This window comes from Rhododendron vialii, chromosome 5a (assembly GCF_030253575.1).
Source record: "Rhododendron vialii isolate Sample 1 chromosome 5a, ASM3025357v1".
NCBI lineage: Eukaryota > Viridiplantae > Streptophyta > Magnoliopsida > Ericales > Ericaceae > Rhododendron > Rhododendron vialii.
In genome coordinates, this window is record NC_080561.1 from 25432492 (window position 1) to 25456291 (window position 23800).

At 38.6% G+C, this 23800-nt stretch overlaps 1 protein-coding gene, 1 long non-coding RNA gene and 1 other non-coding gene across 4 annotated transcripts; 2 read left to right on the forward strand and 1 right to left on the reverse strand.

The window, feature by feature from the left end:
- Positions 1-4194: 4194 nt before the first annotated feature.
- On the forward strand, positions 4195-4302 carry LOC131328156 (small nucleolar RNA snoR100). The gene has a single exon (XR_009200434.1). It is a non-coding gene; the product is annotated as a small nucleolar RNA snoR100 (small nucleolar RNA).
- Positions 4303-5893: 1591 nt separating this feature from the next.
- On the forward strand, positions 5894-18743 carry LOC131327425 (probable L-cysteine desulfhydrase, chloroplastic). Of its 2 annotated transcripts, none has more exons than XM_058360585.1 (3): positions 5894-6416; positions 8219-9176; positions 18264-18743. In XM_058360585.1, exons 1-2 carry the CDS (start codon positions 5947-5949, stop codon positions 9168-9170), a joined length of 1422 nt encoding a protein of 473 aa, XP_058216568.1. In that variant the 5' UTR covers positions 5894-5946; the 3' UTR covers positions 9171-9176; positions 18264-18743. The 2 variants fall into 2 exon arrangements, with proteins under 2 accessions (XP_058216568.1, XP_058216569.1); XM_058360586.1 differs by lacking the exon at positions 18264-18743 and adding an exon at positions 11722-12081 and having other exon boundaries at positions 5901-6416.
- A 1331-nt stretch (positions 18744-20074) lies between these two features.
- LOC131327426 (uncharacterized) lies at positions 20075-23342 on the reverse strand. Its single transcript, XR_009200299.1, has 2 exons — positions 21880-23342; positions 20075-20630 (listed from the first exon to the last, which is right to left on the reverse strand). It is a non-coding gene; the product is annotated as an uncharacterized LOC131327426 (long non-coding RNA).
- Positions 23343-23800: the final 458 nt, after the last annotated feature.

A 23800-nucleotide genomic window follows, 5' to 3' on the forward strand; every position in this document is an offset into this window, starting at 1 on the left:
CAGTGTAAATGTGTATGTGTATATAAAAGAGAGAGAACTTACGTCTTCTGTTCCGATTTGGAGCCCTAGACCGCTGCCTCTCTCAGTGACTCAGTAAACGTGTATGTGTATATAAAAGACAAAAAAATTACACAATAAGCCCATATTTTATAATTATTTACAAAAAAATCCCTGAAATTTTGAAAAAAAAATCATTTTGGGCTAAAACATACCCATGCCGTACCCAAAATTATCAAAAGTACCCGATCAAATTTTGCCGTACCCATGCCGTACCCGGTACATTTTTGCCGTACCGGCGCCGTATCCGTACCCTTACCCGTACCCGTACCCGGTACGGGTACGGCGACATTTCTGAAGTACCCGTGCTTCATAGAGAAGTAGTGTTGGTTTCATTCTTTTCTAAGTTAGTGTCAGTTTCTATTAGTTATAATTATTCATGGATAATATTCATATTAGCGACTGCTTAAGATATATGTGTGGGTACTTCTCCATACGTTCCATATTCTTGGTTATTTATGTGATTTTAAACTTTATAGAAGGATATGCATTACTGTAGTTGTAATTTTGTAGCTATTTATAATGGATAGTAGCAAACTTTCTACTTTAACTGTTTCAAAATTGACATATTCTGGGACATCCCAAAATGAAATACAAGACCTGTAATTTGGGATGGAGAGGGTATATTTAGTCTTCTTTTCGTGTCTTCCGTCGGTTCTGTTTTTCCTTTCTTTCAGAATTTCCATGTCTGTATCATCATGTATTGTCTGTTTGTGTCTGTATCTTGTGTGACCGTGTCTAGTGCTTTTTAGTGGGGGGTGATTTCTTGCACAGATTTGCTCTGGCCTCTACATAACAGGTGGTCTTATAGTCTGTTATGGGCATCAAATACTGTTTATAAGATTCAAGCATTTTTTACTCTATGAAGTAAAGCTGCATTATTACGCGGAAGCTGAATAGGTAATTGAAAATTCATGAACTACTAATATATTGAAGTTTTGTAGTGTACGTATACATATCTTGAAATGTCCGGATGTGTCCGAGTGTAATTAGTGTAATTGACAGCTTAAGATGGTTATCGCTCGTGTGCTAAAATGTTGCAGAACTTTTTCCTCTAACTCCCCTCTCCCAAAATAAACGAAAAGGAAAAAGAACAATAAAATTAGAGGGAAAGAAAAGAGAAGTAATCGAAATTAGAAACCTATACTTTTCTCCCTCATTTTCTTCAGAGCGCATAGATTGGTATTGAAATTAGGAATTTCTGTTCAGATTCATGTAAATGAGTCTTTGTCCTAGTAGTTTTTAGTTGTTCAAAACTTCAGATTGTTTCACACTGTCTGTTCATACCATCGAGTAATCAAATTGTTTAGCTACCCTGATTGCAGCATCTCTTATCAGGGTTCGTTGTTGTGCAATAGTTTTTGCAATTATGTTAGGATGAGCATGTTCTCTAATTCAGCGGCGGCTCCACTAGTGTTTGAGGGGTTCAAGCGAACTCCCAGGGTTCAAAAAATGTACTAAAATTTTGTATATTTTTGCGTATAATTTTATATTTCTTTTCTATTGTCGGCACTGAATGAGTCGTGCAAAGCAGAGTAAATGAAAATTTACTAAAATTTATAAGTAAATAGATCATATGGCTCAACAAAATAGAATAAATTAGTCTCGATAAGTCTTCAAACAAAAGTAATTATAGGTTTTGTATGCAAAAAAATCTGTATCCATTTTTGTCACCGATGAGTTAAAATCAGCCACTGATGTTCTAATTGACTTAAGTTTTTAAGGGAATTGATTTTGTTACTCCTTTTTTTGTTAATGTTACTCCCCTTCTCTATCAAAATAAATAATCTAATCAAGACACAAATAAGAGTGGCAAAATCACTTCCCGTTTTTAATATATATATATATATATATATATATATATATATATAGGTATTTTTTTAGGTGTTCCTTGAACCACTCCGCATATATATATATATATATATATATATATATATATATATATATAGAGAGAGAGAGAGAGAGAGAGAGAGAGAGTTACATAAGCGATGTGCGCACTTTTGTTGAGGTTGTTGGATCGTATATTCAATGGTCCAGATCCACTAATGGTAATAAACCATTTTAGACCGTTTATATATTAAAAAATATGGTTAAAAAAATTTCAATCCGCTTGAACCGGTGGAAAGATTTTAGTTTTCTGATCATTTTATCCTAAATGGTCATAATTAAATTTTGACTATATAGCCCTCGTTGATTAGCCCTAAGAGATATTTGATTCTACGACTTTGTCAAACTAATCAACGAGAGCCTCAGAGTCAAAATTTAATTATGACCGTTTAGGATAAAATGATAAAAAACTAAAATCTTTCTACCGGTTCAAACGGATTAAAATTTGGAACACTTAATTTTTTTTTAACTGAATTTTATAATTTAATAAATAAAAAAAATTAAATAAATAAAATAAAAGCAATTAAATAAACAAAGGAATTGCGGGTTTGCCGGGGGCGGGGCAATTCAGGAAACGGCGGTGGGGTCCGGGGGGTGTGTGGTGTCAGGGGAGGGGGGGAAAAGCAATTGCAAAAAAAAAGGTAAATTACCATAATTAGAATAATCCAATTATATATTCCTTATATATTTTGGGTAAGACAAAAAATAAAATACGGTTGAAGATGCTCTTTAATTAACAACCATATTTGTGGCAGTCTATCTACTTGTTTGTTGTGTGGTATTGAAGTTCATCTATCTGTCACCAATTAACTCACCCGCCATCCCTCAACAACTCATGTTGAGAATAGTGCGGTAAATGAGCTGAGTAGTTTGCGAGCTCGGCTCGGTAAGGGTTTCATTCAGTTTGGTTCGAAGGATAAATGAGCGAGCTCAAGCTTGATTTTGTGGCTCGTTTGATAAACGAGTAGAGCTCGAACCTAGCAGGGCTCGGCTCGAACAGGTTCGTCTCGGCTCGAAATATATAGGTTCGGCTCGGCTCGAACATGCCAATATATAAGTTCGCGAACAGGTTCATCTCGGCTCAAAATATATAGGTTCGGCTCAGTTCGAACATGCCAATATTCGGTTTGACTCGGCTCGTTTAGCCAATTTTTCAATATTAAGATTGAAAAGTTGACGAATTCGAGCGCCGAACTGGCTCATTTATTCTAGACCGAATACTAACGAGCCGAGCTTGAGCTTTGTACATGCTTGTCAAGCCGAGCTCGAGCCGAACTTTTCCGGCTCGATTCGAACTCGAGCCGAGCTCGAGCCAGACGAATTCTGATCAAGCTGAGCTCGAACATGCCAATATTCGGTTCGACTCAACTCGTTTACACCCCTAGTTGAGAATATACTTACATTTGTTTTTTTATTACATGCGATCGAAGAATACAAATATTCAATTAAATCAAATTAGACATAAGAGCGATTGATGGGCGCATTTAGGGGAATTAGTAAGCAAAGAATCTCTGGAAGAAATTAATAATCGAATCTTTGCTTATAACAAAGATTCACACCCTAAATTTTCTTTCATTTGAAAGTATATAAAAATGGTCAATTGAGCTAACATCACTTACATCAGTTGGTACTTATACATTTTTTATATATACATTTTTTTCAAAAGGGACTCAACTATTTTATACTATATCTACTTACAAAATATAACAATACATTTCACTGACACCACCTGAGGTTTGTCTTAATGACGGATAACCTTCTCACATATGAGAAATAACAATGAATCCCATGTGATTTCTATGTGCGCAAGGATGGGACAGGGGGTCTAGTAGCGGTGGTCGCCATGACAACAATTTTAGAAAATGCAATTATTATATGTGAAATTTTTTTTTATCCCCAACTTATATAGTCTTACCACTGCTAGGTTTTTTTCTTTATTTTTTATTATATACTAGTCATAAATCTTTTCTTTTTTTTTTTTCAAGCAAGGAGACCCAAAAAAGTATTCTAAAACTAAATTCAATGGACTAAAGTAAAATAATATAAATGGTGATGTGCAATTAAGAAAAAAAAATCTACATTCTAACCCTAAAATAACTTAACCTAAAAAATTAAGGGAATTTAATCATAATGCCACTCCCAAAAGGGAGTGCGGTTATCAATTTTGGAAATCCATATCGGGTTCTGGGAAGTGACATTATAAATTTGGGGAGTAACATTATCTTTGTGCATACCGATGTTCTGGACTATCAATGAAGGAAGCATAGTAATGTGCATATAAATTGAATTGGGTCTCTAGACTTGCCCTCTCTGATGTAATTTGACTTTGATTTGGGAGCATGATTCCCCAACAAAACATGTATAGGGGGCTACTGTTTAAGTGGTATTCTGAGAGCAGTTGCTTTATGCATATTGCCAAAGGTTAGATCTATCTCTAATTCTCATTCGCCCATACCCCCAATGATTGGAGACTACATGGGTTCTGCTGCTATTGTTGTTGTTGGAGTGGCATTATCGATTTCCAAAATTTAAATTAGTCTTTTTTCATACTCCATGTGCAAATGAATAACATCATTTACTATAGTTTTTGTTATGTTATTTTAATTTTGTCTGGAGCCATAGTAATGCATCTTTTTATTTTTTTAGTATTCATTTTGCCACTACTAGGGTAAAATCCTAGTTCTATCCCTGTATGTGCGTTTTAAAGACACCCCCAATTGACAATTGTATTTCTAAACACGTAATGAAATGAGGCAAAAGTAAAAATTCACCCTTGTGGATAATAAAAACTAATATATATATATATATATATATATATATAAACTCACTTTTTTGAATAAAAAAGGACCCATTTTAACCCATTGGAGGAGTTGTTTTGATAAAAAAAATAAAAGAAGTAATTTATTATAACCATTTGTTTTTTAACACACAGAAGAATCATTTTTTCTGTCAAGAAGGACAAACTTACTACTTTCGAGTCAAAAAATCACGAATTAAGAGCTTTTATTATTCAATTAAAACAATAAATTTTTTAATATAAAACGCTTTTGGCTAATCCTATTACGTGAAATTTTTTTTTTTGTCAAATAGTTGTTTGTTGAATGTTAAAACTACATAGGATTTACTATAATCATTATTATCCATGATCGGGTATTTGTCATTAAGACAAACCTTAGGGGTGTCAATTAAATTTTATCCAAAATTTGTACTATCTCCGTCTCATTTTGTTTATCCAATATTTCTTTTGTTTCTTTTGTATTTATTGTCTATATCTTTCCATCGATAATGTTTTTCATGATTTTGATAACTTTATAATATAGAATAAATTGAAATCTATCAAATAAAATCTACATTGTATATTTTTAATGATTCACATTGAAAGAGATAGACAATAAATATAAAAAAATAATGGACACACAAAATAGAATGGGATACTAATAATTTAGGCCTGAGGAAAAGTCGATGCCGGCCTCTCAGACGTCTCACCCTCTCTGTCTCTCACTCTCACACAAACGACATTGTGAATCTTCGTTGATCTCAAAAACCAGGCGCTCAAATTGCTACTAATCCCCTCCCGATTTGTTAGTAGGAGTATTTTTTTGAGCATTTGTGTCACTTTCAAATTACTTATACTTATCTTTTAATAATTTTTAAAATCTCACTTAATCAAATTAATTAAGGTTTTGTTATAAAAGATTAAATTGCAGAGGGAAAAATTTACTCCATCAATTCAAAAATTGAATACCACTAAAAAAATTCAAAAATAGAAAAAAAAAGTGTTCCTCAGGAATTTTTCAAAGGTATAATTTGAAAGATTCAAATAATTTTGTTTTATGTTCCTCATAATCTCTGTGGAAATAGAACATGTAAAAAAAACCAACAACAACAACAGGAGAACCAAATTAGCGGATCAAAAAAGAAAAAGAACCAAAGTAGTAGGACCTACAGGAGTATTTGGTTTCGATTTCTTGTCCTCTCTCTCTCTCTCTCTCTTCTCACGGCATGTCCTCCTCTCACTCTCCCCATCTTCTCTCTCCTCTCCCCCACACACTCATGCCCTCCTCCCACCACCACCACTTCGACCTCACCACCACCACCACCACCACCACCAGCAACCACAGCCACATATCATCCAACGGCAACAAAACCCCAACCCCCACTCCAATCACCGACTCGGACCTCCGGTCCGAGTTCGCCCACCACGACCCCTCCGTCGCCCGGCTCAACAACGGCAGCTTCGGGTCCTGCCCGGCATCCATCTCCGCCGCCCAACGACAGTGGCAGCTCAGATGGCTCCAACAGCCCGACGAATTTTACTACAACCAGCTCAAACCCTCGATTCTCCGTGCTAGAAATGTAATAAAAGATCTGATCAACGCCGACGACGTCGAGGAGATCTCCATGGTTGATAACGCCACCACGGCCGCCGCCATTGTGCTCCAGCACACTAGCTGGGCCTTCGCCGAGGGCAGGTAGATATACATTACAACTATTTTTCTAAGAGCCTTTACTCATATTTTTCCTCGAATTCAAGTAATAGCTTCATTTGTTTGGTATGAAGCAGTCCAATGGGCAAACCCAAATTTAAGCACGAATTTGAGTTAAAGCCTCGTTAAATTAATGGCATGATTGTAAACGTGGAAGGGAAAAATAGCCGTAAATTTGAGTAAAAGACTCATTAATGGCATGATTGTAAATTTGGGAGGGAAAAATAGCCTTACGAAATTTGAGTAAATTTCTGAGTCTTCTTTGAATTTGAGTAAAACCCAATTTGATATAGATTTGAGTCAAGGAGTAGAGTGGATTTTAGGGGGGGTTTACTCGAATTTTAAGTTTGAGTGGAAAAAGGGGTAAGAGCATCTCCAACCCAATGTCCTCTATAACTCTATTTGGAAGGATCAAAATAAAGTTTTATATTCAAAAGGTGATTTCAGAGGAATTCACCATTTATGTTCACTCCAACCATGAATCTCTATATCTCGAGTTTTCATCTTTATTTCAAATTTTATCTCACTTTGAGTCCAATAATTGTGTACTCGAATGTCAACTTCAATTATTTCTCTAGTTTTATATTCAAAAAGTTATTTTGAAGGATCCTTTATTTTCTTTCCTCATACTCCAAATATGGAGGATGGAAATCAATCTTCCAAAATGGAGGCAAATATGGAGGATGGGTTGGAGTGCATAATTCCTCCAAAATGGAGGAATGGAGGAAGATTTGGAGTTATGGAGTATGCATTGTAGATGCTTTATGGTTCAGGTTCATAATTCAATTTCATCATTAGAAGTTTTTGTCTTACAAGAAGAAATTAGGTTGTAATAATTATGTATTAAATGGTTATGAAGATAATAAAGAGTAGGAGAAATTTGATGTCCGAGACTCTGTGAGAGCAATCTCTAATGGTAACAATTTCTAAAGCCGAAGCCATCATTTGACATGATACCTCAAAAATGGACCTCGAATAATCCAAGATATGGCTTTGCCGTTTGTCAATCCAAACTTGGCTCGAGGTATGACAAAATGATTCAATCGATGCAACGATAAAATATGGCTTTAGCACCATTGGAGCAACTTTGCCTAATTTTGACAAAATCCTAATGTAGTCAAAAAATAGCTTTTGGTTAAAAAGTGACTCAAAATATCGGAGATGCTCTGATGTACACTATTCTTTTAACTTCACTTGTGCTGACTCCCAATTGTGCTGAAAGTGGGGGAAAAATTCAATGCTCATGGGATTCCAAATGAAAGTTTCATGTAGGATTCAGGATTATTTGAGTGTACAAAATTGTGAGTGAGTGCACAATCAAGGTTTAGGTTATGTAGGTGAGTGTATAGGTTATGTAGGTGAGTGTATGATTGAAGTTGGGGTTGAATAGGCTTAGGATGTAGAGTACAACAAGGAGGAGAAAGACAAAGACAAGGCAAAAATGATTTTATCATTTTTCTGAATAGGAGAGGATAAAGTCGCACCACGTCCAAACCACATGGGGCAAAGTAATGGTTGATCTATAAATTTTGCTCTATAGATAGGTGATGTTTAAACTTCATATAATCTTTAAAAAAAAATCCAGAAATGTCAAAACTTAAGGTTTAACACATATTTCCAAAATTTTTACAAACTTTTATTGCTTTAAAACAAAATCATACACTTTCACCATCTTAACTATGTAAACATCGGAAAATAAAAAACCAGAATTGTAGTTAGGATTTTTCCTCCTGCAACAAATAAATTATAGAAGCAAATTATTCTAACTTATGGAAATATTCTAACAGATTCAACAAGGGAGACACTGCCGTCATGCTCCACTATGCCTATGGCGCCATCAAGAAATCCATCCATGCCTACGTTTCCCGCGCCGGTGGCCGAGTCATTGAGGTCCATATGCCCTTCCCTATATCCTCCAACGAACAAATCATCTCGGAATTCAGAAGAGCCCTAGAAAATGGAAAATTCAACGGTCACAAAGTTAGGTTAGCTGTAATAGATCACATCACTTCAATGCCAAGTGTAGTAATTCCAGTCAAGGAATTGGTTGAAATTTGCAGAAATGAGGGCGTGGATCATATCTTCGTTGATGCAGCCCACGGAATTGGGTGTACTAAATTAGACATGAAAGAAATTGGGGCTGATTTCTACACTAGCAATTTACACAAATGGTTTTTTTGTCCTCCGGCTGTTGCTTTTTTGTACTGTCGAAAATCAGATAAGTTTTCCAATTTGCATCACCCTGTGGTTTCACATGAGTACGGGAATGGATTGGCTATGGAGAGCACTTGGATTGGAACTAGGGATTACAGTGCACAGCTTGTAGTTCCAGAGGTGTTGGAGTTTGTTAACAGATTTGAAGGTGGAATTGAGGGGATAAGGGAGAGGAATCACCAAAAAGTTGTGGAGATGGGGGAAATGTTGGTTAAAGCATGGGGGACAAATCTGGGGTCACCACTGGAGATGTGTTCGAGTATGGCTATGGTTGGGTTGCCATCTTGTTTGGGGATTTTGAGTGATTCAGATGGGTTGAAGTTGAGGACCCATTTGAGGGATTCTTTTGGCGTCGAAGTGCCAATTTATTATCTGGTGCCGAAAGATGGGGAGGTTGATCCAATAACAGGGTATGCACGGATATCTCATCAGGTGTATAATAAAGTTGAGGATTATTACAAGTTCAGGGATGCAGTCAGCAAGCTCGTTAAGGATGGATTTACTTGTGCGCTTCTCTCAGATTGAAAAAAGGTACTCTTTTCGTTCCTAAATCTTGATCTCCTTTTGAGAATTTTAAATCAGACATGAAAATAGTTGCACTTACATTTCAAATTTGAAGATGGTCTATCATTGCCTCTATATTAACTATCTTGGAACTCTCAGTCATCTATAAGTGCACTAATAATCATCCATAAGTGATGGTCTTTTTTGAAAGGGCAAAGTATGAATTAGCTCCCTACGGTTTGGCTCTTTGGCAAATGACCTCCCTGAGCTTTACTAATGATCAATTCGCCTCCCTATGGTTTTGGAGTAAAGTGCAACTCTTAACTCCATTAACAGAAAATGCTAAATGACTTTTTTACCCCTATACTTTAAAGTGAGTTTGCACACAGAGATCGCAAACCAGCAGAGGGAGAACACAGAATCGGGTCTTCTCTTCTAATCCACACACCACCACTACAGTAGTGTAGTTTGTTAAAAAAAAACTCAAGATCCCTAGTATACAGTAACTCGGTTTCCCGTTCCCACTGACGGGTCCAACAAATGCACGAGTAATTCCAAATTGCCTTCTTTCAACAGCTCTCTCTCTCTCTCTCTCTCTCTCTCTCTCTCTCTCTCTCTCTCTCTCCTGTAACTCCATCTGGGCCGCCTCAAACCATCTGAGTCTCTTAATTTTTTTTTTCTAGCTGATCTTCCACTTGCTTCACCATATCAAGCAAAGTCAAAGATTGTTGCAACAGTATCAAGAAAGAGGATTTGGTGGTTGTGCTGGGTTTATGATATGTTGGCCCTGTCTTTAATTTTTTTCCTCTCTGATTCTAAAGAACAGTCGACCAAATGGGTGAAACAGAATTCTACCCAAATTTCTGGTCTGGTCTCTTCTTGAAATGGAACACAGGGACTTCAAAGATATCACATTCATAATAAAATTTGGGTTGTTCGAGGTTAGTCTTCTCAATTGCTTGATATGCACGCATGTATTTAGATTGGGCCTGTGGTCTATGGTGGTTGGGTGGTTAATTTAGGGTTTTCATAGTGATTTGGGGAAGAAGATGAACAAAGGGTGTAATTGTCATTTTATCATACTTCTTTTGGACGTAAGTACATTTTTTCATGCCATAGATGCACTAAGAGCGCGTGAGACACACACAAAGTTACTTTGGACGGAATATGTAGCGGTTGCACTTTACTCCAAAACCATAGGGAGGCGAATTGTTCATTAACAAAACTCAGGGAGGTCATCTGCCAAAGAGCCAAACCACAGGGAGCTAATCCGTACTTTGCCCTTTTTGAAAAGCTATCAAATTGCTACCATTTTGAAACATCTCAAAATGGAATGATCTACCTACAGTCAGATACACAGTACCTTTTCGTTCACTGAAGCTGTTTATAAGATGCTAGAGGGTATGTGCGTGTGCAATCCCAATGATATTTAGGTCTATACAAATTGTTCCACTCAAAAAGAAATGATGAAAACGTAGTAGACCACTGCTCTCTGAATTTGTCACTGATATTGGAAAAAACTCAAAAAATGAACTCCACAATTCAAAATTAAGGATTCCCGAAACGTTTCGTTAAGAAAATAGAGCAAGAAAAGTAAAAGAGAGAAGGAAATTCTTACGCTAATCACATGTGTGCTCCACACAATGCACCTCAATCCATGGACAAATGCTGTCCCTCAATGTCAAGCTTTTCAGGGGTGATTGGTATGCTTTGCCACACCTTACCCACTTGTTCTCCCTCTGTTTTGTTTTCCACAATGCTCTTTACGAATCAGACAAAGGTTGATATGTGGTTGGAGAGTAGTATACAGATAAAAGCAAAGCAATCCCTTTGTTTTCCTAAACCGGAAGACTGAATCTAACAGAGACAGTTATTCGGTAACTGCTGCTTTCCTTGTGATGCCCACGCAGTTAGTGAAAGTGGAAGTCTTCTAATGCGGTAAAATGTTGACTTCCAAATGACAATGTTGGCTAATAAAAAATATACGCCACTGTAAAATCTGAAATGCCTTATCCTTTTATCAGTATAGCTGTATGAGACAATTTCATCTTTCCGATTTTTACGCCGCGGATAAGATTTGATGGCCTATTGGTGGTTAATGAACAACGGCATCCTATTGAAGTTAGTTTCCTCAGTAGTGCTTGCAAATGAAGTGATATTGCCTTTGACTAATGCAAACTCTAATTTAGCAAATATTGCGGAACACAAATTGCTTTTATGAGCCCCATATTGAAAAAACTTGCTTTCTAAATCAATGCCCAGTCTGGTGGGCAATTCACTCGACATTGTGCCATTTGCACTGTTGTAGGGTTTTTAGTGGACTTCTGGTAGTTTCTTCATTTCCACTTGTGTTCGAGATCTGGTTTCAATAATTAGGAAGCTTCTTGGTTTCTGAACCTTTTACTAATGAATGAAAGGTTATATGTCAGAACTTGTGTGCAATGGAACATAGATTTACGCATAGATTTAAGGTGTAAAACTAATGAACATGTAGATTGCTAGCATGTCTTTGTACAATCTGGTGATTTGCGACCTCCATAACTATCCAATATCCATTTTCTTGTGGCTGTAGGAGAACTATATTCTGTCAGCACAATATATTTGAAATACACACCGCACTGCCCTGCTACTCGCGACATGTTCAGTTGTCAAAAACTGGCATTTGCACCTCTCCAAATCATTATCCCTGCAACCTGGTCAAGTAAAGTGTGATTCTGAATGTAAAAGAAATGTTAGATGTCTATGGCATGTATCTTTCCACCACACTAGGTATAACGTTTATTGGTACGCTTTTGAGATGGAATGGTCTCAAGTTAGTTGAAGTATTACTCAATTGGAAATTTGGAAGAGTGCACCCAAATTCCTTTATGATCTTGGAATCGTTTCAACTTTCAAACTCTTTTTGCGTTAGAAAATACTACTATCTTTGAGATTGCCAGCCTTTTACTGGTGGACTGAAAATTATTGTAAAATGTGCTGTTAAAAGATATGTGTCTCCCGTTGTATCTATTCATGTACGCATACCGGTACGAAGGTAGAGGGGGGCCATGGGTCCCTCAATTTAAACAGTGATGGTGATGTAGAACAAGTAGCTGAAGCATTCATGGAGCAATTGGAGAGTCACAAATCAAAAAGGAAGTCAAAGAATTAGTAATAAGTTCCAAGGCGTCTTTGAAAGTTTCAAGGCTGGTATTAAGTAAGTTTGTTGAAGGGTCATTTAGTTAAGTTCTTAGTATTGAGTCTTAGGAGTCTAAAGGTCTTTGTTGGAAGTCTAAGAGTCATGTGTTGGAAAGATCAAAGGTTGGGTTTATCTTTATCTTTTAGCTAGTATAAATAAGATTGTAAGCCTAAGGGCAAAAAAACTTTTCAACCAATATTAATTCAAGAGTTTCTATCTCTTTTCCTTGTGGATTTCAAGGGTTACTCGTGGATTCGAGTAATTATCTCGTCTGCTAGAACGATATCTAGTCCTCGTGTACTTTCCGCTGCGTCAAGTGGTATCAGAGCAAGGACTTACCTGGCTCAATGACACAAAACAAAGCAGGAGACACAAACCTTAATGACGGAGATCATGGGGTCAGGTCCTTGTGGGAAGCGGTGGAGAGACAACAGCAGCAGTTGACAGAAATCCGTGATATGCTTGCTGGGTGAATCTCAACGCCAACAATAGGCTGATGGGTGATAGGAACCGCGCCGAGGGATTTGCCCAAGACCGACCTTTCAACCAGAATCAAGAGAGAGCCGAAGGATTTGCCCGAAGCCAACCTGTTATCCAAAACAATGCACGATGTCCTCATAACTTTCCATCTGATAGTGAGGAAGAACCTGATTTGCAAGAAGAACATGGAGTTCGTCACCCAAGGAGGCCACAACAACATTGGTTCGATGACTATCGCTTAAAAGTAGATATTCCTCAGTTTAGTGGGAATTTACACATTGAAGACTTTCTTGATTGGATATCAGAGGTTGAACGATTCTTCGAGATGATGGATGTTCCCGAGTCAAAGATGGTAAAATTAGTTGCTTATAAGTTGAAAAGTGGTGCTGCCGTTTGGTGGGATCAGTTGCAAAGGAATAGGCAGCGACAAGGGAAGGCTCTCATAACAACCTGGCGTAGAATGAAGCAACTTCTTATGGAGAGATTTCTTCCGCCAGATTACGAGCAATATTTGTTTCAGCTATATCAGAATTGCTCTCAAGGGTCCAAATCCGTGTTTGACTACACAGTGGAATTCTCTAGACCTTCAGCTCGTAATAATCTGAATGAGACGGAAGGTCAACGAGTCGCAAGGTACCTTCATGGGTTGAATCCACAAATTCAAGGTCAGATTGGTTTGCAAGTCTTGTGGACCGTGGATGAAGCACTCAACATGGCACTCAAGGCTGAACTTCTAGAGAAGAAACCAACACATTCAGGATATTGAAGAGGTCCTACTGATTCCTCGTTACCTACATTTGATAAGGGAAAATTGGTTCAATCTTCAGTTCCAAAGAATCAATCGAAGGGTGCTGTTGATGGTAGGGGAAACGTTCCCCAAACAACCAGCTCAGTCAGCAAAGACAAGCCCAAGAATCCAAACCCATATGCCAAGCCAATGGGAGATAAGTGCTACGGGTGTGGCAAACCTGGGCATCGGTCCGATGGCTGCCCAGACCGCCCATCAGTAAATTTGGTGGAAGAAGGAAACGAGGAAAGAGCTGAAGATGGTTTTGAGTATGAAGACGATCCAAGTGATGATGTTGAGTTGGCAGTTGAGGATGGGGAAAGAGTCAATTGTGTGGTACAAAGGATTTTGTTCGCACCTAAATCAGATGACCAAAGCCAACGTCACAACATCTTTCAATCTTCTTGTTCAATTAATCAGAAGGTTTGTGATTTGATTGTGGATAGTGGGAGTTGCGAGAATTTTGTTGCAAGGAGACTAGTAGAGCACTTGAAATTGCCAACCGAACCCCATCCATCTCAATACAATATTTGCTGGATCCAGAAAGGGCCTAAAGTTAAGGTAACTGAAATTTGTCGAGTTCCGATTTCTATAGGAAAACACTACAAATCTGAAGTGGTTTGTGATGTGATTGATATGGATGCAAGCCATGTGTTATTAGGTAGGCCATGGCAATTTGATGTGGATGTTACTTTCAGAGGCCGAGACAACACTTATTTGTTCACTTGGGAAGGTCATAAAATTTTGATGGCTCCTTTGGGACAACAAATGTCTATCAAGTCATCTAAAGTAAAGGGGAAGTCATTTCTGACCATGGCAAGTTCCGAAGCTGAATTCATAGCAGATGTCAAAGCCACACAAGAAGTTTATGCTATGGTTGTCAAGGCATTGGTGGTTGAAGATAATGGGAAACCAACAGTGCCCATTCCTGAGAAAGTAAAACCCCTACTCGAGGAGTTTGATGTGCTCACTTCCGATGAGTTGCCTAATGAATTACCGCCAATGAGGGACATTCAACATCAGATAGATTTTGTTCCCGGAGCAAGTTTGCCAAATTTGCCACACTATTGGATGAGTCCGAAAGAAAATGAAATTCTAAGAGAGAAGGTTGTAGAGTTATTGAAGAAAGGTCACATTCGCAAGAGCATGAGTTCATGTGTTGTTCCTGCCCTGTTGACGCCAAAGAAAGATGGGAGTTGGCGAATGTGCGTGGACAGTAGGGCTATCAACAAAATCACTATCAAGTACAGGTTTCCAATTCCTCGCCTAGATGATATGCTGGACATGCTCGAGGGTTCGAAGTGGTTCTTGAAAATTGAATTGAGAAGTGGATATCATCAGATTTGGATCCAACCCGGAGATGAATGGAAAACAGCGTTCAAAACCAAGGATGGTTTGTACGAGTGGCTGGTTATGCCGTTTGGTCTGTCCAACGCTCCCAGCACTTTTATGCGGGTCATGAATCAGGTATTAAGGCCTTTCACTGGAAAGTTTGTGGTCGTTTACTTCGACGACATTTTGATCTATAGTAAGTCTGAAGTGGATCATGTAGAGCACTTACGAATGGTGTTGACAGTTCTACAAGAGAATAAACTCTATGTCAATCTCAAGAAGTGCAGTTTTATGACTAGTAGTTTATTGTTCTTGGGGTATGTCGTGAGTTCGGAAGGAATCCATGTAGATGAAGATAAGGTTCGGGCTATTCGAGAGTGGCCAACACCAAGGACTGTTAGTAATGTTCGAAGCTTTCATGGTTTGGCAACCTTCTACAGACGCTTCATTCACAATTTCAGTACCATTATGGCACCAATCACTGAATGCATGAAGAAAGGCAAGTTTGTTTGGGGTGAAGATGCTGAGAAGAGCTTCGCCTTGATTAAAGAAAAATTGTGCACCGCGCCAGTGTGGGTTCTGCCAAGTTTTGAGAAAATCTTTGAGGTGGAGTGTGATGCTAGTGGTATTGGTATTGGGGCTGTCCTTTCCCAAGAAAAGAAACCAGTAGCCTTCTTAAGTGAAAAGTTGAGCGAAGCACGGCAAAAGTGGAGTACTTATGATCAGGAGTTCTACGCGGTGGTTCGAGCTCTTAAGCACTGGGAGCATTACCTAGTCCAACGGGAATTTGTATTATATACTGATCATCAAGCATTGAAGTTTATCAATAATCAAAAGCACCTGGATAGTATGCATGTCAGATGGGCAACTTTTCTTCAGAAGTTTCCTTTTACTAGCCGACACAAGTCTGGCACTCTCAATCAAGTTGCAGATGCATTAAGCCGCTGAGCTAGTTTACTAGTTACATTGGCACATGAGATTGTGGGATTTGAGTTTTTGAAGGAGTTGTACGAAGATGATGATGATTTTAAGGAAATATGGGCCAAGTGTGTTCGGAATGAACCTGTAAGTGATTTCCATGTGACTGGTGGATACTTATTTCGAGGGAATCAACTTTGTATTCCTCAAACATCTTTGCGGGAGAAATTAATCCAAGACCTACATGGTGGAGGATTAAGTGGTCATTTGGGAAGAGATAAGACTGTTTTAAGCTTGGAGGAGCGCTACTTTTGGCCTCGATTGAAGCGAGATGTTGGTAATTTTGTGAAGAAGTGCTACAAATGTCAGGTATCTAAGGGTCAGTCTCAAAATACTGGTCTTTATATGCCTTTACCTATTCCTAATAATGTATGGGAAGACTTGTCTATGGACTTTGTGTTGGGTCTCCCTCGCACCCAAAGGGGAGTCGATTCTGTATTTGTTGTTGATGATAGATTTTCAAAGATGGCTCACTTTATTCCTTGCCGAAAGACGTCGGATGCGTCTCATGTGGCTAGATTGTTCTTTCGAGAGGTTGTTCGCTTGCATGGCATACCTCAGTCCATTACCTTAGACCGGGATGTGAAGTTTCTCAGCCATTTTTGGGTGACTTTGTGGAGGATGTTTGACACTTCTTTGAATTGAAGTTCTACTGCACACCCACAAACGGATGGACAAACAGATGTGACTAATAGGACTTTGGGAAACCTAATTCGCAGCATATGTGGGAACAAGCCAAAGCAGTGGGACTATGCTTTGCCGCAAGCTGAGTTCGCCTATAATAGCGCAGTTCACAGTGCCACAGGGAAATCACCTTTCTCTATGGTATATGTGACACCACCGAAGCATGCAGTGGATTTGATTCGTTTACCAAAAGGTCCGAATGTCAGTGTTGCTGCAGAGGTTATGGCTAAGCAAGCTCATGCAATGCAGGAAGAGGTGAAACAAAAGCTGGAAGAAACAAATGCAAAATATAAGGCAGTTGCAGATAAGCACAAACGCGTCAAATTATTCAAAGTCGGGGATTTTGTGATGGTTTTCTTGCGTAAGGAACGATGTCCGGTTGGTACTTACAATAAGCTCAAGCCAAAGAAGTACGGTCCATACAAAATTTTGAAGAAAATCAATGACAATGCTTATGTGATTGATCTGCGTGAAGACATGAAGATTTCTAAGACCTTTAATGTTTCTAACTTGTTCGAGTATCATGCCGAGGAACCGCTCTATCCAGATTTGAACTCGAGGTCGAGTTCTTTCCAAGAAGAGGTGACTGATGTAGAACAAGTAGCTGAAGCATTCATGGAGCAATTGGAGAGTCACAAATCAAAAAGGAAGTCAAAGAATTAGTAATAAGTTCCAAGGCGACTTTGAAAGTTTCAAGGCTGGTATTAAGTAAGTTTGTTGAAGGGTCATTTAGTTAAGTTCTTAGTATTGAGTCTTAGGAGTCTAAAGGTCTTTGTTGGAAGTCTAAGAGTCATGTGTTGGAAAGATCAAAGGTTGGGTTTATCTTTATCCTTTAGCTAGTATAAATAAGATTGTAAGCCTAAGGGCAAAAAAACTTTTCAACCAATATTAATTCAAGAGTTTCTATCTCTTTTCCTTGTGGATTTCAAGGGTTACTCGTGGATTCGAGTAATTATCTCGTCTGCTAGAACGATATCTAGTCCTCGTGTACTTTCCGCTGCGTCAGATGGAGATTTTATGATTTTTATGGAATGGCGTCCTATGTTTTTGGAACTTCTTTTTGTTGCCCTCTGTGTCATTAGTATTCCTCCAGAACAGGACACAACTCTACTTGCTCACATATTACTCATTAGCTTCAATTCGAATTGTTAATAATCTTCATCACGCAATAATCGTCTCTAGAAGCTCACTTCATTTGTTTTTCTTTTTTATGTCTGTTAAGACTTACATTGGTCCCCCCAAATTACATTTCTAGCTTTTGGTCCCTTCATACACATACAAATGCGGGGTAGTGTTATAAAAGGCATTCACCGAACAAACAACACAACAAACAGGTTTTCGTTAGGTTTTGTCCATAGAAAAGGAAACCACATCTGTTATCCATCCTTCATCTTATTCTATTAGTATAACCTATCCAGAATTTGTTTTCATGCTTTAACCAGAATGCGTATCACAGACAAACCAGTATATTATGATGTATTGTTTGTTGTAGAAATGCCTTACATATGTCACTAGACAGGCATTCTTGGAGGGCTACCTTCGTATGGTACCTTTTACAAGATCCAGTTAGGGAAGCATTATTGCCTTTTGTTCTACAATGTGTAATGTTTATAGCTATTGAAGTGCAGCTCTGTGTTGGTACATTTTAATTTGATTTGATTTTCTTTCTTTGTAGCTCTGTGGAAGATTGTACACATTTTTTCTGATAAATAAAATCCATGCTTCCCAACTTAGCTGTTGTTTGAAGCATGTCTAAGCGCTGAAGGGAGGTGTCATCTACACTTCAACCGCAAATCCCTTGTGGAAATGTCTTAAATTGTCCCTCAGTTGCCATGGGAGCATTCTCTAGCTAATGGTGCCAATTTCACTTTGCAAGTTGCATGATTTTACTCAAGTAGAATCAGCCATCACAACCTTAAACCTATGAGTCAACGTTTCCACTTGACAATTAGGTTTGTAATCAGATTGAATCATCATTTTTTAGAAGAATAATGAAACATTTCATACCATCTGTTATTCCTGGGAAAAAATCCCAGTTCATGCTTGCCCCTTGCATCAGCATATTTTGGAGAAGTATGGACATATCATGTATCTTTTGGAGTAGTTATTTGTGGCATCTTGATAGGATATTGTCATATTGATGTGCTTTTTGTTAGCATACAGAAGGTAGAGTGGCTGCGTAAATTTGCAGTAATGCTTAACTAGAAGTTTTAACCAAAAAAGGTACACAAAATGGAACCACTGGACCAGATTCATTGCGGCAACACAACTTTGAATCTATACCAAACGCTACTTTCTGACTACCTTTTTTGTTTGATTTCTGGTTAGGTACTGCTGTGTCTTTGTACATCTGGGAATTTGTGGTGTACATTCTTCAAATACTAGAATTTAGTGAACGCATATGTTCGGTGCTTTCATGACGTCTATAGTTTGATAATATAGGGTATCTAGGTTGCCTCACTCGCTCTTTGACTAATTTCAAGGCTCAGACCAGATAGGGATGACAATGGTTTGGTTCGGGTATTGGTAAAACCAAAACCGAAACTTATTACTAAAAACAAAACCGTAACCAAAACAGGTGATTTTCTTTTTATCTAAAACATCATTATTATTTTTTTTTGCTCGGCATCTAAAACATCATTATTAAAACCGTCGATTACCAGTTCTGTTTGTTTTTTCATCAAACCGGTGGTCAACATTTAACGACCCAACCTAAATCAACCCAAATATTGGAAGGGGCAGAAAGAAAACAAGAACAACGTAAATAATAAGTGCAATTAACACGAAGTGAGAGGGAAACGTGGGAGAGGGAAGGGGAGAGGTATGGGGGTTGAATATGGAGGAAAAATATCCTATGTCCTAGGGACATCGTCATGTGATATTTCAAATTTATTTTTTATACGTCTTTCGGTGTTAGTGTGCATTGAACACGAGACCGGAAAAAATATTAAACTATCTTTTAATCAACTAGCGGTGTGTCCGTTTGATGCACAAGGCCGAAAAAAATCAATGTTGTTTTTTTATCCCGTGCATCGAACGGACACAAACGCTGGTAAGAGGAAAGGTAACGTTAACAAAATTACACTAGACTCAGCAAAAGGATTCTCCTGGCGAGTTCCGCAAGAGACTTTGTACCTTCCCTTCCAACTCTTTTGATTCAAGCTGCAACAGATCCGGCACAAACCGTTACCCTAGACGCTCCACGGGCTGAGGTGGGAACAACTTTAGATGCCCGCCTGACTCACGAGATAAAAAGTTTCTATTTCTTACACAAAACATGCCAAACATACCGCTTACTTGGTCTTGCCCTCCTTGCGGAGAGGTATCAAGTCCAACTCTTCAGCTCCACACCATCGATAGGGGGAGGTGCATTAGAACACTGGCCTTCCCCTGCATGATCTATGGGTGTAGTTGGGTTTGAATAGCGAAAAAAAATACCTACTACAAGAAGTATAAAATGCGAATTTTAAGGGGATAACAAAACATGCTCTGAGAGAATGCTAATCAATCTAAAATCAAACAACACTGTCAAACTTTCTAGAATGTCTTGGTAGATTCCAAACCAATTAGATGTCACAGGACGGGACTAAGAATCTTGTTCCTGCCTTACCCCATTACATCAGTTCATGTTACAGTCAAACAAACATGTATACCAACAAAAAAATAATTCAAAGTCAAAGTCAAACTTTACCTTAACTCAATAGGTTTTCGTTCGTTCGTCCCCCATAGAACCGGGAAAGACTCAGTTTAACATGCTTCTACTAAAACCCACACAAAAGAACCAGTGGATTCAAGGTCCAAATACACTTTGCTTCAGGTTACATGGCATAGAACAACCAAAGAGCAAATTCACCATACTTTAGCTAGCATCGTTTGAAATCTTTCAGCCCCCCAAAAATACGCAAATTAGTATAGGTGACAAGTCCAGCTTTGCTTCAACATTTACAGCTATACCAAAAAGGCAACTTTCACCCCCCGAAGCAACATTTAACTAGATCTGGCTATTTGTTTTTCCACCAAAAAAGTCCCCACATCTCAGTATCTGCACATTTGTATAGTTGGATAAAATTTTGAAGTCAGAGAGTATACATCAATTGTTCTGTTACCGAAACCAGTAAGATGAACCAGTATTTGTCTTTCAGAAACAGTTTCTTTATCAATTTTAACATTCAAAGAGGTCATGATTTGACTGAATGACCCCAAAATTTTACTCATCCCTATAATAGACATGATAACACTCCTAAAATGTAATTCTTTCACACTGAATTTTTCATGCAGGTAAACAAGTCCATAAAATTAGCCCTTTTATTATGCACCTTGTCCCCACAATGCAACTTGGTTGTTACAATGAAAAGAAGTAGATCAGTCAAATGACTCAAATCTTCTCCATATTTAATGAGCCATGCCAGGACAGCCAGGGGGGTTCATAATCTCTCCAGCTTAAAGGAGTGGCTTTTGTACATATCAAGTTGGGTTTCAGTTACAGTAGCAGCTTTCAAAGGTTCAGACACGCGCACAGAATACGATGCAAACCAGTGGTGCACCAGTTCACATATTATGTACACACTGTGTATGATTAGTGTATAGACACCAGAAACATTCAAACCATCAATGTTATAAAAGTTGCTAGGCGCTAGTCGAGAGGAAAAGGGCCACCTAGCGCCTAGATGCCGATTAGTCGGCTACCTAAACGCCAAGGCGGGGACTAGTGTGCTGCCTAATCTAGGCGTTGGACCACCGCCTAGCGCCAAGGTGAGGAGTAGTCAGTTTGGAAGGTCAACTTTTAGAACACTGCAAACCATTAACTTCTCATTAGCAGGATCTAAAGCTCTAGTTAAACAAGAACAAACACAGGAACCCAAGTTTTCTCCATGAAAATAGTACGATATGCCAAGAAAATATAATTGTTAGATAGATGAATCAAAATAGACGACCGTACGGCATCATGGAATGGAATCATCATGTTGGAGTTCTTCACGTTTTCATGAAAATGATATATATTTTTTATTTTTTGAAAAGTCATGAAAATGATTGATAACTCCAATATTCCACTACGGAACGCGTAAAACATAAAACCAAAGGTATGAAATACCGGGGGGTGTGTGTGTCCGCGTTGCTACAATATGCATCTAACTGGGTACTTAAATGTGGAATAATCCCTGCTTCCTAGTCCAAATCAGACCAACTTTTGCATCCAATCACAAGGTCAACACCAGGCTACTAATTAAGAAATCAAATAAAATTCTTCAAACTAAATGCACTCATGATGAAGTGAGATAATGCAATAGTACCTCAACTCAAAGATTTTAACATTTGTCATTTCAAAGCTGTTGGAGAAAATATGCAGGGTACATCGGCAACTGAATCATTCCATAGTGAATCGTCCCATAGTAAAATACCATGATACTTAGATGCTAGAGTAATCTTGGTGATCTCTCCTTTTCGAGAAAAAACAGTCGAACGCCATCAACAGATTTCCATCTCTCAACATTTTCAGTGGCTTGCAAAATTGGTGAAACCCGCGAGTAATTGATGCTTCAATAACCCATTCCAAAGTCCAGGACCCAGAGTCCCCATAATCTTTCATTGCCCAAAATTTTCACTCACCATACGGATCCGTGTTGTGAATGTACAACTGATTATCTACAGCCACAAGAGCATTACGATGGTCTCCAAGGTGAGAAGGCAATGGGAAGCTTCCGAACTGTTCTTCCTCGATATCAAAATAGGAAATGGTCAGTGGCCTCTTATAGCCTATCCAGTGAAGAGCCCCATTCAGAAAAACTATAATGTCGTGACATAAAAAATAGCGGGTGGCTCTGCAGTGTATCGAAGGCTCCTCCATTCTTCGTCAATCCCAAGGGTATAAATGTCAAATTCCATTGATCCGGTATAAGTACGAATATATCTTAACACCTTGTATTGACGAGTCGCTAGACTATGCCCAAACCCAAATCCTATAAGATGACCGCCAACCTTTGAGGTTTAGGAAGAATAAAACGCTGTGCCCTAAGTGGGTTACACACAATAACTAGGTCTTCAAAATTCTGACAACAAAACTAACCCATCACATGAGGCTACTACTCGAATATGCGCATGAGGTAGGTAGATTTCAGTATTAAATTTCATTTGAGCGATGCGATAACCAGAAATAGGGGATCGTGGAGTTGTAAGATTTCGAGGTGAGAGGAGGAGGAGTTATCACTATTGTTATTGTCTTTATTATTATTACCGTTGCGGTAGAAGATGAGGCTGAGAGGAGAGCTTGAGAGATGCAATTCGGCGAAGTAGGGTTCCAGAATGATGTTTCGCCAGACCTTGCATACTCGCTTGCATCTGAAAAGTGATTTGAGAGGGAGTCGAGATAGAATGTCGGACATTATGTCACTTGGGAGTTCTGACATAGGAGCGGCGGCATTCTTTGATCTTCTCGTCTTCTTCTTTGGGAGGGCGACGATGACGGCGGCGGTGTTCTGAGTTGCCAACCACTTTGATCTTCTCATGTTGTCTTCTTCGTCTACCCTGACCCAAAACCCTATATTTGAATTTGAAGAGAAGAAAAAGTAGAAACGCTGAAAACGTATGTGAAACGATGATTAACTAGTACTCCGGTAAATGAAGGCCAGTTGGGAGGTAAATGGTGGGATTGTGCATTTTTATGGAACTGATGAGGGAGGATGGAACTGATGATGAGGGAGGCGACGCTCTGTTGCCATTTCTGCAAGAGAGAGAGAGAGAGATGGATAGAGGAAGGCCGTCTGCGTACCAACTGATACTGGACCCATTTATGCACACACAAAAAAGGCCCAACGAATGGGTTTTGATTAGGTTGGGCTAACCCAATACGCGTATCCGGACCCACGGCCTTTTACTACTTTTTATAAATGGAGGCGGGTATTAATTATTATAAAACGTCTTGAACCGTCATTTTCCCTTTTAAATGCAACCCTGGTATGCTGCGTTTGGGCCTTGGGGCACAAGGGTAGTTTTTTTTAGGTTTTGCTAACCTCCGCCCATTAGGCGGAAGATAATATACACATAATTTGAAATAAATTCGGATATCAATGGATATCTCACGGATATTAATACACTTTCACAAATATCAATACACCTTTCTCGAATATCAATTCACATTTTTACCTATTATTTTACCCCTATTGGCGGATGTTTAAATAATCCTTTTTTTTTTTTTTTGGGGCAAGTATGGGGCAC

Excerpts from the sequence above, each read along its gene's own strand:
- LOC131327425 (XM_058360585.1), top strand. The coding sequence starts at position 5,947 with ATGTCCTCCTCTCACTCTCCCCATCTTCTCTCTCCTCTCCCCCACACA. Across the intron at positions 6,417-8,218 it reads TGGGCCTTCGCCGAGGGCAG|ATTCAACAAGGGAGACACTG; the intron begins GTAGATATACAT and ends ATATTCTAACAG.